We start from the raw sequence: 15,239 nt of genomic DNA on the forward strand, positions 1-15,239 counted from the left end.
CACAGCTTTCTAGGGAGTTGCTTCAGATTTTGAGACGTTGTCTCACTTATTCAGATTCATATATTTATTTTGCAGTGTAAACTCAGGGCTTTGCACCAGCCAGACAAGGGCTGTACCACAATCTACATCCTCAGTTCCTCAGCATTAGCTGCTCAAATTGTTTCCTTTTGGGCCAGAAGGATGGCTTGGTGGGTGGAGGTGCTTACACACACACACACACACACACACACACACACACACACATATATGTGTGTGTAAAAAATTCCCTTTTATGTAACTATGTCACCATGTATATGATGAGTGGTAGAAACTGGAGACCAGCTCTCTCCTTGGGTAGATTTTTTTCTTTCAATTTAAAATTATACTTTTGCTTTAAAATACAGAGCTAAATAGTATATATCTGTGAGAGTCTTGATACCAGATACTACAAATTAATATCCAGCTTAGAAGCCTAACTTCCTCCCACACAATCTTTTAAAAGCTTGCTTACAGACTTCCTCCTTCTGATCAGTGTGTGATTTCAGTAATAAGTGACGCTGGCCAGGCACAGTTGCCCATCTGTAGCCAGCTCTCGGAGAGAGGAGGTCTGAGAAAGTCACTGAGCTCTGAGAGAGTTCTGAGTTACCCTGGCTAAACGAAAAGCCAACCTCAAAAAAAAAAAAAAAAAAGAAAATAATCAAAATCAAATAATCAAATCCTTGCTTACAGAGCTGCTGTGTTTCTGGGATTAGGAAAAAAAGCAATGTCTATAATACTTTCAAAATACAGATGGATGACTCAAACTAGGTAGATCTTGACGTGATAAAAATCCTAGCGCGAGCTGCCAATCCAGACCTGTAACTTAGGCTGCCTTTGCCACGGAGAACCTGCACACTCACTTCTTATGAAACAAGTCTGAAAATCTGAGAGACCTGCAGTGTTTCTTCCGGGCACGAAGCGGTCCTTAGTCATCTTCCTAACTCCCACAATCGACTGGCAGGATACAGCCAAGTCAGAAAACACAGGCCTGAGAATTCAAATGTTAGTGCTCCCTAACTTTCTGTACTAGTCAGTCATGCCAGGCTTTGGCGTCTAACCCAGGCTTTCTTTTGGGGGTGGGGTGAGGAGCGCTCTCCAGAAATATCAGCCGGGTTTCTTTAGATTCTAATTAAGGAAGCTAAAATTTAATACCAATTGCCAGAAGTTTTTGGCAGCAGTCTTACTGATCACAACGATTAGGAAAAGGGGCAGTTCACGGAAAGTTCTGGAAACCACCGGAAGGCCCCTCCAAGTGCCTTACCTCATTGTCGTGGGGCGGCAGCTGGTGCAAGAGCTGCTTGATTCGCAGTTTCTCTCCGGGACTGTTGACATAGGGGACTTTCTCTTCTGGGAGGCAGCTGTAGTACTGGTGCACCTGAGGGACGGAACACACAGAGCGCTTCCCTTTACTCACCGAACGAACACGCCACCGCCCCTCGCAGTGGGACTCCGGCTGCCTCCACCGCTCCCACCAACCCTTAGGACAGCCAGCAAGCTGCCTTTTCCTACCGCGCACACAGAGGAGCATCCTAAAAGACAGAGCCAAGTGAATGGCCCCTTACTTGGGGCTATCCCTCTCTGGAAGGGGAAAAGACAGTCAAAGAAAGTCCTTATCAGAGAAGAACTCAGAAAGCGCACAGGTGAAGCCAGAGGGCAAGGCTTTCCCTGCCGACTCCCAACAGCGTTGCTTTACCATTTTCTGTGCCGCTGTCCCATGAGAGGCACCTCTCTAGCCAAGGGATGTGTCAGTGCCTGCCTAAATACTGCTCTCAAACCTCTCTCTGGCACTTTGCAGGTTCCTGGGTGTCTCAGTCTCCACCTACGTCAAAAGCCCTCCAGGTCTGAGCCATTTGCAATGCAGGCAGCAGTGGCATACACTGAAAGGAGACTCAGCAGCAGCAGCAGCAGCAGCAGCGCATGGACCTTTGCATCTCCTATAATGTTGCTCTTTACAACTGATGTATTCCTGCAGCTGCTGAGGTTCAGCGGTTTTTAGACTGTGGGGTAGGTACCCCTATGTTCTTAGGCATCTACGTTTGCCTAAGAAAAGAAGGCAGGCATTCTCCTGAGGCTAAGCACTCCTAGGATATAGAAGGAGGAACATAACAGGCTTAGTTTAAATGTTTTATTTTATTTTATTTTTGTTCCCAGCAGCAGGCAATAAGTTTCTACTTCCTGTGGAGTATACATACATACACACACACACACACACACACACACACACACACACACACACACACATAGGAGGAAGGAAAGGGAAGGATGAAAATGGTGTACTTATATTTTAATTAAAATATTTATTTGCTACATATTTATGTTTATGTATGTGTGCTCATGTGAGCTGATGTGTATCAGTGCTTACAGGTGCCCATAGAGGGTAGAGGGCAGCCATGTTGGTGAGGCTTTATGGGCATAGCATCTGCCATCTTGGGAGACTCAGTCTCACAGCAGACTCTCTGGTCCCCTGGTTCGTGGAAAAAGGCAAAGACTAAGTCCTTATTTCAGAAATGATGCACTGGCACCTCTAGAGCAACGGAAACAGAGAGAGGAGAACCACCAGGTGGGCCCCCTCAACCCTTGTTGACCTGAGACATTTGTAATGCTTGCTTGCCAGTAAACGCTTATGCACTGTGCTGATTTCCTGTGTTTTAATTCTTTAACTGATGGAGAAGAAGAACCCACCTCCAGCTGGTATTAACACTATCAGGTCATATGAAAAATAATCAGAAGTAAAAACAGACAAGAAATGGCTTGGGGTGTGGCTCAGTCAGCAAAGCACCCACTGTGCAAGCATGGGACCTGAGTTTGGGTTGCCTGCATCAGTGGAAAAGATGATAGAGTAGTGAGATTGGGGTACAGTAAGCCAGATCAGGGGCAGGAAAGTAAGTAGATATCCAGATCTCATTGGCCATCTATCCTAGTAGCTAGTAAATTCCAGGTTCAGTGAGAGACCTTGTCTTCAAATATAAAGTGGAGTGTGACTGAAAAAATACACCCATAGTTGACCTCTAGCCTCCAAATACCCACATAAACAAGAACATATATCCCCCAAGACAGACAGACAGACAGATAGATAGAAAGAGTACTAATAATCAATGGTGTGATATTTTATAATGGAGAGAAAAAAATCCCCAGAGTTTCAGAGACCATGGAAGATGCTTCCAAGATCTCTCCTAGAGCAGCAGCATAAGCAGCTCTCATGAAACAAGATGCTTATTTGATGAGCTGGATGTGAATCCTGGGCCTCTACTACCGTCATTTTCTCACACTCCATGTCCTTCACATGCTTCCTCTAAGTCCTTAGCATTAGGAGTGGTGGATATGAACAAATGTCCCAGGAATGTGGGCAAGAGCGCTGCCTATTTTGACCTCTAGAAATCAAGTTATGAGAATTCAAGCAACAAGCAGATGACAAGGTTTGAGATGACAAGGCTTTCAGGCATGTGGAAGCCATCTTTATTTTCAAAATAAGGGGAACCATTCTCCACGATGTGCCCGCCCCCCTCTGAATCCAGTCCTGAAGGCAACCATAGCCTTTGCTGTGGCTTTTGGAAGAAAGTTTGGGTTGCTTGGAGGCAGGGAGCCATGTCCTGGATGGAAGGAATGGTTTTGAGCTTTGTTGGCAGGTTAAGGCAGCACTCCTGAGAAGTGACAGTTTTATCACAAATTAGCTTGAGATAAATAGCTGGCTATCTGGCCATCTGACGACCACGCTATTTTGGGAATGTTTTCTGAGAGCCTTTACACCATATGCCTCACTGGACATTGGCCAGATTAAGGGAGAGGGCCTAGGGTCTGTAGTTTGGCACTTGAGCTTTGCCCCTGACACTACTTGAAGAAGGTCTTCTAAGACAGAGATAGTGCCAGATGCCTGTAATCCTTGAACTTGTGAGGCTCAGGAAGGAAGACTGGGAATTAGCCCCAGCTATATAGTAAAACCCTGTCTCGACAATAATAGAAGAAAAAAGAAGAAGAGAAATGAATGTGAAAATGAAGAAAAAGGCAGCTTTTGCTCTAGTTCTTCTTAAAATCTTCATAATCGTGAAACATCAGCAGAAATTACTAACATGAGATGAATCCCTGCCATCCTTGATAATATAGACACTTGGAACTCTCCTGACCCTGCTGTCCACCACTTCTCATTATCTTCGTATCAGCCATCCCTGAGAGCCCTTTTTTGGTGGTACCTTGAACCAAGCCTGCTGTGAAGCTGCTCATTTTTCTCAGGATGGAATCCTCTCTGTAACCCTCCACAGCATGGCAGATAGGTATGAGCTTCTAGCTGTGGCTCTGTTGTTTCCCTCCTATAAGGTTCCCAAGCAAACTACACAAATGTTCAGAATCATCATAAGATGGTGATGACTAAATGAGAGTGCACACACATATAACACAAATGCATAATCAGGATGTGAAGACACTTCACAGCCATGACGGCTGATCTGGGCTGTCAACTTGGCTACATCTGAATCTACTAAGACTCAAACAGCTGGGCATGCGCATGAGAGATTTTTCTGATTGGATCATTTGAGGTGGGAAGACCTATTCTAAATTGAGGTCACATCTTCTAGTGGTACCTTGCATAAAAGAATATGGAAGAAGGATGCTTTTTGCCTGTTTGCTCTCAGTCTCGCTGACAAGTCCATCTATCCTGTTGCTGAGGCACTCCTTTGCTGGGCTAGTATTAAAACCTACTTCTTTGGGATTCTTTGGGATTCTATTGTACACTAAAAACTGGAAGCTCTCTAAGAATTCCCTGGGACTCCAGCACCAGACAGGACTGCTGAGATAGCCAGTCTCGTGGACTGAACAACTACTGGATTCTTAGCCTTTCCATCAGGAGACAGCCATTGTTGGACCACAACCTATAATTCTAACACATCTCCTCTACACACACACACACATACAGAGAGAGAGAGAGAGAGAGAGAGAGAGAGAGAGAGAGAGAGAAAACAGACATACACACACAGAGAGAAACACACACACCATACACATGCACAAACACACTCACATAAACACACAAAAACACACACACCACACATGCGCGCACACATACACTCATGCACACACACAGAGAAACAGACATACAGAGACACACAGAAACATACACATATGTACATACACACACACACCATTCATTCTATCAGTTCTGTTCATTTTGAGAACCCTGATGAATACAATGCCCTTCTTCATGTTAGGACTTGTAGCAACACTGGTGGTGAAGAGAGTGAGACCAAATCTGGGAGCTACCTCTTTTAGCCCAAGCAAGAAAAATAGATTGCAAGAAATGTAGCACGATTAATACAAATTTGATTCCTGAGGAGAAAATGTCAAATTATTTTGATGTTTTCTCATCAGCCTCTCAATGCTCTCATCACAGATTCCTCTTATCCCTGCTCTATTCTGCTCTCTTTGTAGAACCTCCTCAGAGCTGAAGGTTTCCCCCGGCACTACTCAACAGTCTGTCCCAGACTGACTAGCTTTCCTCACTTACAAATTCCCTCAGAGACGGATCCTGGGACCTGTGTTTGGCTGGCTCTGCACTGGGACATGGGATACAAGGAGCTCCACAAAGCTGAAGCCTGGAGGACAAGGGAATTCCAAAAATGATAGGACTGGGTGAAAGTGGGGCCAGCACTGATGGAGATCTCTGGAGATATTTATCAAGCCAACAGAGGCATTGGCTGCTTTCTGGAAACATAGCTCCTTCTTTTCTGGACAAACATCACCTGTTATAATTCACACCTTTTAACCACCACTGAAATCCACCCTTTCTCCCAGTATCCCAGTAAGTTATCACATATAGAATCTATTAAAATAGTTTCTTCCAAGGTCACCAACACTTTGATGGAGGAGTTGATACTTTTCTTAGCAAGTCGACTCTTCTCAAAACAAATCAGTTCACGTCGATTAACAATCTACCAGGTTACCACCTATTCCGAGGCAGCTGACCTGGTGTGCTCTGGGGATTGGAGGTCCATCACTGACTTCTAATCCTCTTAAAAGCCTGTTGAGCCTGTCATATTGACTTCTCCATCTCTTGAGGTTTGGGTGCCAGAAGTTCTAGCAGGGATAGGGGTAAGGTTGGTCCTCAGCTAGGAGAAGGGACAGTTTTGATGAGTCCGCACTTAGTGGGGGTTGCATGAATTCTCTCCTTGCATCCCCTACCATAAAGTCACAGAGCAGCCCCAGACAGACATCAACCAAAACAATGGAAATGAGAAACAATGGATTCTACTTTCCAACACTACAAAAATTCAATTTGGCACTACCTTAATGAAAACCCTACATGCAGCTTATTTTAGCCCAAACATGTTCACTTGTTCATTTTATAACCAAATAAACAAACCTAATAGAGTTTTAGCAATAACAATCATTACCAAGCTATATCAATTGGCATGTCAACAGCACAGCTAATTGTGTCGTTCTTCAAAAGTGAAAATGCTGAATGTTCTAGAAGCTTTGCTCTACTCAGGTGTCCCCAGGTAAGGGTGTCCCGTGATTCTGCCTGGGTGAAGTCATACTGGGTTCACTTTCCCCGCCACAAAAGCAATGGGAACACAGTAAACTGGCTTAGAATATTAAGCCGCTGGAGACTTTTCTTTAAGATGTTACTCCTGGTCTAGGCAGCTTGGCAACAGCTTCGGTCTGCGTTGGATGGATGGTAAGAACTTTAAGCAGTGTGCAAACTCATCCTACAAAGCAGGGCCTCGCCCATGTGAAGACTGGGCTTGTTGGATGGAATTGTACATTTGATGGCATTTCTGCCTGGGTGGAGATGGAAGCTGGAGTCGATGACTGCATTTGCGAAGAAATCATGCACTGGAAAGAGTGCTGAAGAAAGCCGCTGCAGAAGCAGCAGCCGCTGCTGCTGCTGTAGCCACAGTTGCAGCTGTGAAACCCTTGATTTAGTCCAGTGGGTCATACTCTGTAGCTTGGGATCACCTGGGAGGCCTGTGAAGGTACTGATTTCTAAGTTGGCAGGTGTAGGGCCCCGTCATGTGTATCTAGTCACCATTCAGGTCGTCCTGTTGGCCCCCTGGCCACACTCTCACAGTTTTACAGCGATTCCGTGGCTTCCTCTCAACAACCACAACAAGGCTTCCTGTCTTCTCCAAGAAGACAGAAATTTCTAAAGGAGGAAGAATTGGTTGAACCCATCCCCAGCTTTTCAGGAGTCCCCTCCTCCACCTGGGCATATGATTCAGCAGGGAGAGTCCATAGTCCTGGTGACAAAGTTATGGGCCATAGTGCTAATGTTCTAAAGTGGGAACACTTTTATATCCAGATCTATAGCAGGAACCCAACAAAGAGCAAGACACATGCACTTGCCTGGCCCCAGAATCCACTGCTCTCACTATCTATTTGAAGAAAGGGATTCATGAGCTCTTTATTTACTGAGTGGCTCTTGGGTCTGAAGTGCTTGTATTTGTAGTATTCCAGGAGCCCTCCAAGCACCAAGGTGCGGGAGCTTCATATTCAACAGAGCACGTCATTAAAAAGAAAATTCCGGGGCTGGCAAGATAGCTTGCGGTAAAAGTGCAAGGACCTGCAGGTGGTTCTCAAACCTCACGGAAAAAGCTGGGCATTGTTTGGTAATCCTAGGATGGGGACAGAGGTTTCTGAGGCAGGATGATCCCTGGGGCTCACTGACCAGAGGGTTCTGCCAAATCAGCAAATTCCAGGTAAAATTAGGAGTCCTCATCTTTAAAAGCAAAGTAGATTGAACCTGAAAAATGACCCAAGGTTGACCTCTAGCCATCTATAAGGACATGCACACATGTACACACATGCACACACACATGCACACACAGCATTGCTTCCTTATCCCCTCATTTCGTTCTTTGGGGATTCAAAAGAGACTTTCAGATGAAAGGAAAAAAAAGAATCAAAAGTCCTTCATGCAGCCATTCTCACTATGTCTGTACTGTTGACTATAGAAATAAAGAACATTTCCTATTGGTGTTCTCCACAGTACAGCAGCACAGGGCTTCCCAGTAAACTCAATGTGACCTGTGTGGGGTGAAATGTTCTCCACACTCAACAGCTCCTCACAAGGCCACAGCCTGATGATGTCAGAACGCTGTGGCAGTCACGGCTGTCACAGTTGGTCCATTTTCCTTTTCTTCAGCGATTTCACTCAGCAGATCAACGTATCTGCCTAAGAACATTATTTCTGTCCACTCTCCCTCTAGGAACTGCACAAGCCCATTTGACTGTATTCTTGCCAATAGTATGCCTGGGTATGACTTCTGTGAGCTCTGCCTGGGATGACACTTGCCTCTTTTATCTTGTTTTCTATATGAAAGATAGAGAAACAGAACAGCTGGGGTTCCATCAGCCACAATGTACAATGAAGTAAATAAAATTAAGAATGGAATTTGTGGCCTAACAGTAGTATAGAAAGCTAGGAGGCATGGGCAGAGGGAAAGGCAGACAATCTCTGTGTTTGAAGCCAGCCTGGTCTACATAGCAAGCTCCAGGACAGCCAGGAATAGAGGAATCCTGTTTTTTTTTTGTTTTGTTTTGTTTTGTTTTGTTTTTAAAGATAATGATAATAAAAATAAAATGGCAGTACTGACCCTGAATTGCTTCTCTGAATTTCTTTTGCCAGTGAGAAAAAGCACTTCCTTATTTATGGTGTTTATTAATAGGAGCGAGCACAGTCCCTTCTTGAGGATGGCAGTATTTTTCAACGTTAGCACACTTCAGAATCATCTGACACTCTTACTGACCACCATGGCCAGGTTCATCCCTCTCCGTTAGAAATGAAGCCTGTGTGACCAAATAACTCATATTGTACTGGGAAACAGGTAGAAGAAGGTAAAAAGGACTCTGCAAGGTGCAGATAGGAACTTAAATTTTTATTTATTTATTTATTTATTTATTATAATTTATTCGCTTTGTATCTCAGCTGTAGCCCACTCTCTCATCCCCTCCCAATCCCACCCTCTCTCCCTCTTCTCCTCCAATGCCCCTTCCCCAGTCCACTGATAGGGGGAGGTCCTCCTCCCCTTCCCTCTAACCCTAGCCTATCAGGTCTCATCAGGAGTGGCTGCATTGTCTTCCTCTGTGACCTGGTAGGGCTGTTTTCTCCTGGGGGGGGGAGAGGTGATCAAAGAGCTAGCCACTGAGTTCATGTCAGAGACAGTCCCTGTTCCCATTACTTGGGGACCCATTTGGAGACTAAGCTTCTCTGGACTACATCTGTGCAGGGGTTCTAGATTATCTCCATTAATGGTTCTTGGTTGGAGTATCAGTCTCAGAAAAGACCCCTGGGCCCAGATTTTTTTGGTTCTATTGCTCTCTTTGTGGAGCTCCTGTCCCTTCCAGGTCTTTCTATCTCCCCCTTCTTTCATATGATTCCCTGCACTCTGCCCAAAGTTTGGCTATGAGTTTCAGCATTTGCTTTGATACCCTGCTCAGTAGAGTCTTTCAGCGGAAGGCAGTCGGGATAGACATCAGAAGATGGTGAAAACAAGGAACAAGACAGGAGCCTACCATAGACAGGAACTCTTGAATAGTAATCTGAGATCGCTGATGTGAGCCAGCCTTAGGGAAAGCTCCTCCTAACCCATGACTCATCAGAGCGAGATGGGGAAGACTCTTGCTTCCCATTATCCAAGAAGCAAAGAGCCTTGGCTCAGACTCAACCTGGGGAGGTGAGATCTGCAACCCCCAGGGGCCTCTGAGACTGTGAAGATGTGGTCAGATTATGGGGGATATGGTGGGATTTATGAAAAGTACATACTGGTTCTCAGACAGAGACCTAGAGGACAATCAGGTTCCATTACAGCTATGAGGACAAAGTGCCTCTGAGGGACCGACAGCTTATTTTGCTCCTATTTGCCAGAACTTCATCAACCAAGCGGTAGGAGAAAGTGTTGGAAAGTGGCATCTGAGGAGAAACTCAGCACCACTGCGTGTCTCTTCTCCCCTGGAGATGTACATTATAACTTTAATTGGTTTGCTCAGAACAGGACTGGGGAAATAGCAGTGTAATCCCCAAACAGCTCCATCATGCTCAGACTCCTGCAGAACTGGAGTCAAACTTAGAAGTAAAAGCTCATTTGAGATATTTCCAACGAGGAATCTCATTTGTTTCTGCCAGTGTTAAAGTTCAACAACAAATCCTGACAGATGTGGGCTCTGAAGACATGCTTTCAGGATATTTATGACTGACCAGCCACTCCTCCCAGACCAGCTTGGCCCCTCAACTGCTTCTGGACTCTGCTCTGACCTTTGACCCTCTTGGCCACAGTGCCTGTTTGATGGAACCACATAGCACCGGAACTCTTTCTCTCACATGTCTACTGGACTCCTCAGGTCCAATCTGTTCAGGATGCAATTTTCACTTCCACCTCAGGCTCTTCCCTCTCCAGAGGACACAGCCTCACTTTTATTCTTTGCTTAGAGGTCATGCTAAGATTGACTTACCTTCACTATCCTAATTGGTCAACACCAGGCTTTTCTATATTGCCGAGCTCACTGCTTCTAAATTGGGTTGCTAGGGACCCTGCCTCCCCAAAGCATCTCCCTATATCTATAGACATATTTTGGCTGTCACAGCTAGGGGAGGGGCTAGTGGTGGCATCCAGTGGGTGGAAACCAAGGACGCTGCTAAATTTCCTACGATGTTTAGGATATGTGCTGCCGAAGTGAGCACAATTTCCTACGACGTTGAGGTCACACCTGCAACAAAGACTGCTTTTATCCAACCATCAATACTGGGGCTGGAGAGATGCCTCAGATGAAGCTGGACCTGGCTTCAGTTCCCAGAACCCTCCGGTATCTTACAACCACTTATAAATCCAGCTCCAGGAAATCCAGTGTCCTCTTCTGGACTCTGTGGGTAGCGCACGCAAGCGGTACCCAGAGCTCCATGCAGACAAAACATCCACACATACAATAAAAATAATTAAGGAAAAAACAACAATACTGGAGCTGGGAAGATGACTCCATAGGTAAACTGCTTGACACACAAGCATAGGAGCTTGAGCTCGGATCTCTAGCACCCCTGTACAACCTGGGCATGGCTGGGTGTGCCTGGACGCCCAGCACTGGGAAGCAGGCGAGAGCAGTCCCATGACTCACTGGCCATCCAATGTAGCCGACTGGGTTTTAACTGAAGGTAACTCCAGTTCAGTGAGAGATCTTGTCTCAAAAGCAAAACACAGATGAATAGAGGAAGACAACTGAGTTTGACCTGTGGCCTGCATACACATACGACATGTACATTCAAATACACAGGTGCACATAGTTGCATAGAACACGTGTACAAGGGCAACAACAAAAATACCAATACCGACGGAACCAATAAGCTCTTGTCCTAAATGGCTTTATTTGCAGGTGAGAGTGAAGCTTACTCCTCCATTGTTTCTACTCCAGCATCTAAGACAGAGCATCTAAGACTCTTCATTCTATGCCCCTGGAAGAAAGTCCAGCTGCCTTATGTTGTTGAGTAAATGCATAATGAGTTCAAACCTCATTTACCTAGCTGTCTGATCAACGGCTCCAGACAGATATGTGTAGTGAGAGAAACCAACTATGAGGTTTCAGGAGGACCTGGATTCATTAATCCATTGCATAAAAATTCATTGAATTAAAGGAATATCTGACTGAAAACTGTCTAACATACATATTCTCTCGAAAAAAAACAAAACAAAACTTGCCCTCAGGAAAATTAGATACATCACAATTATTCACAGCACTCTGAACAGTAAAAGCGCCAGCAAAAAGCACCAAATATGGAAATGTAGTACCAATCAGACCATTTGGTATGATCTCAAGTAGAAATGCCAAATATCACCTTGGTTTTTATCTCTCTATGTATATCTTAATGACCATGAAAACACTATGCCTGTTAAGTTGGGGATTGGAAAGAGATGTTAATGAGGCAAATTTGTGAATATGGGAACATAAACAATGAGGATCAGCAAAATAATAAGCTATCTGCCATGCTGGAGAGTAAAGGTGGATCAAAGATTTAAATGTATACCTGATTTCAAAGCTCGTTCTTATCATCTCCACAGATGTATAGGATTATACTCTGCCCTTTGTATTAGATGGATTATATATAACATAGTCACCACTCATCTGCTGAGCTTGCTAAAACTATGATAGGAAACAGAGCGGCTTAGCATTGTAATTGTGAAAACCTTGTAGATCAGTTTGAGTTCCAAAGGTGGATATCAAGTGAGTGGCTTTGCTATGCATATACTTTGGAAGTGTGCACATACATTTTCCTGTGAAGATCATGTAAATCGACTTGGATATGACAAATGTTTTTCTCCTAGAGTCACAGAGAGAGAAGTTTGTGTGCCTTGGTTCATCCCCAACAGAGATCATGGGGTCTTTGAGGCGAATGATGCAATTCTTCACAGTGATTTTTATCCATTGTGCTATTTTACTTCAATTTTGAAGTTATTTATTTTGTGGTAAAATGTACATGATAAAAGTTAGCACTTTCTATGTTAAAATGGTATGAAGCACCTCAATACTGTTGTACAACCATCCCCACTGACCCTGGTCTCCAGAATCGCTCCTCTCCCCACACAGAAACTCCATACCCATGGAATAACTAACTCCCCACTTCTCCCTCCCGCAGCCCCTGACAACCACTGTTCTCCATTGTGTCTCAACAAAGCTGACAACTTGAGAGTGATTTTCATTACACGTTGGGACCAAATGTTCTCCTTTGGGAACACTTCTCTGGAATTATGGTGAAAAATCAGCAGGGGAAAAGCATGAGTCAGAAGATACATCCACACTGACATTTAAACACTCTAAGCAACTTTCCTTTGGTTTGCACTAAGACAAGGAAAGATCACAGGCGTGAGAGCCTGTAACAAAAGAAAGGATCTGGGGACTTGCTTGTTCCTGCTGTGTCTCCATGGAGACAAGCCACTGAGGATAATGGGTCAGTTATCTCTTTTGAATATTCTAGTCTCAGGCCATCAAACTCTACATTTTACTGATCACAGAATTCCCATTACCACTAAGGAGCTTCATTCTATTGCTCAAGAAGTATCTGAGAGGCAACCTGATGCGAAATTCAACAATCATAAACAAGGGCACGCTGGATGCACAAGGGTCTCTCCATAGGGAGATGGCTCTCAGGGGGAAACCCTCTTCAGCACCCGGGGTGCCTCACTTCTCTCAATCCTTGCTCCTACTGTGACACACTAGGCTGTTGGTGGCACAAGCTGCAGCAGCACCCTCTAGTGTCGCTTCACTGTGCCCCTCCCCCCTCCTTTCCTTTCCTTGTCTGCAGAACTCTTTGCCTTAGCAGCTACTTCATTAAAAGTTCTCCTAAACCCTGTTTGGACAGTATTATGAAATAGATTAAAAGAAGAAGAAGAAGAAGAAAGACAAAAATTTCAATCGTGCTTTCCCTTTCTTCTTATTTTTACTAAAGGAGACCCATGAATGGAAAGCCTGAAAATCAATTCTTATCTGTGTTCAATGAAGGGAGCCAAGGGTTGGAAAGATGGCTCATTGGTCAAGAGCACTTGTTACTCTTTCAGAGGACCTGCCTTTGGCTGCCAGTACCCTTATTGGGCATCTCACCACCACAACCACAACAAAGCCATCAGCTCCAGGGAATCTAACATCATCTCTGGCACTTACAGATGCATGGGGGTACATGTATTGTCTCTCTGTGTGTGTTACGTTAAGAGAAACTAACTCTGGGTTTGGTGGTACACACCTGTACTTTTAACAATGGAGAAACAGAGGCAGGAGGATTGCAAGACTAAGTCTAATCTGGGCTGCATACTGAAATTATGACTCAAAAACAAAGAAAGAGCTAGAGTTGGAGAAGAGAGAAGAACTTTTCAAAACTGCATTAGGCACAGGCTTGAGCAAATGTAAACTCAAAAGAAGTGAGGCTGTTCGGATGTATACTGAGATTCAGGTATTTGAGATGGGAGGAAAAACCTTCCGTGGGATCTCTAAGCAGTCATAATCAAACAGTCATCATCATCACATCTGGAATAAATTTCCTGAGTAACAGGATAATTGGTAAAATAAGTAAAGTAAGGAAGCAAGTCATCATTAAGTGCTGGGATCCAAGGGGATTTGGAGTACTTCAAAAGTGACACTCTAGTAAGAGTATGGCCCCAGACTGTTTCACCAGACATGATACCGAAGGCAACAATGATGGGTGATAGAGCTGGTGGGAAATGTTCAGGCCCAGATGAAGAAATTAATGCTGCTAGTAGAGGGCCCAGGAGAGTGAGACCAGCCTCTTCTGTTCTGATATTTGGGCCTACTGTTCTCATCCCGTCTCTTGCCCTTCTGTCACGTAAGGAGGCAGAAAAAAAATCCCCCACTAGATGCCAGTCAATGTCAACCTCCTGAAGTTGCCAGCCTCCATGAAAATGTGCATAAGTTAAAGGCTCACTGGAAATGGCAAACTGATAATCAAGTGCAGAATGCCACACTGCTGCGCTGTGGTAGCAACACACAAGGTTTCAGCTGTGAGAGAATGAATTTCGGTTCTTTATAAATCACACAGGCAGGATTCCTTTACAGGGGCAGACTAGAACAAGGAATAAGGAATCCATCATGGCCAGGCATCAAAAACGGGGGTTGGGGGAAATCATTTCAAGAATACAAATATATATATATGATAACTTTGTGTCAGGCAAAGGAAACATGAGAAATGGGAAGACATCATAAAGAAATAAGTCAAGAAAATAAAAGGGGAGGAGAGAAAAGATAAAATAAACTAGAGGCATTTATCATGTATGTCACCACAACGAAAAATATATAATACCTACCGAGAATTGAAAAATAGGTATTCAAATTTTATTTAAAATCAAAATGCAGTATCTATCACGTGCTACCTACAGAGTTCTACTTAGACAGAAAACGAACAAATCAAAAAGTGTAACCTTATACTTTTTCAACAAAGGAAAGAACCCTTAGTGTATATGTCCATAAGCATTTTTTGCTTATGAAAATCATGTTTATTTTAAAATAAGCTAAACATCAAAAAAAAAAAAAGAAGAAAAGAAAAGGAAAAAAAAGAGGCCATTGCTCAGTGGAAAAGTCTGCCTTGTATGCTTGAGGTCATAGGTTCAATCTTTGCTACTGCCTTCCCCCAAAAAAAACAAAAAAAGAAAAAAAAAAGATAGTGTTGTTCCAATATAAAGGTAAGAATCTGTTTAGTATTTGATGTAATAATGAGCTTTCAAGCATCTCAAAATAGCTTCACAATG

The 15,239-nt window shown here is 44.0% G+C and overlaps 1 protein-coding gene across 4 annotated transcripts in view; it reads right to left on the reverse strand.

Moving 5' to 3' along the window:
- Prickle2 (prickle planar cell polarity protein 2) overlaps positions 1 to 15,239 on the reverse strand; it is a 331,379-nt gene that overhangs the window by 52,486 nt on the left and 263,654 nt on the right. For all 4 annotated transcript variants that reach the window (XM_060383771.1, XM_060383772.1, XM_021638249.2 and 1 more), the window contains one exon: positions 1,280 to 1,393. In XM_060383771.1, the coding sequence (XP_060239754.1) occupies positions 1,280 to 1,393 (114 nt within the window). The remainder of the gene's footprint in view (positions 1 to 1,279; positions 1,394 to 15,239) is intronic.

This window comes from Meriones unguiculatus, chromosome 5, assembly GCF_030254825.1.
Source record: "Meriones unguiculatus strain TT.TT164.6M chromosome 5, Bangor_MerUng_6.1, whole genome shotgun sequence".
In the NCBI taxonomy this organism is placed as follows: domain Eukaryota; kingdom Metazoa; phylum Chordata; class Mammalia; order Rodentia; family Muridae; genus Meriones; species Meriones unguiculatus.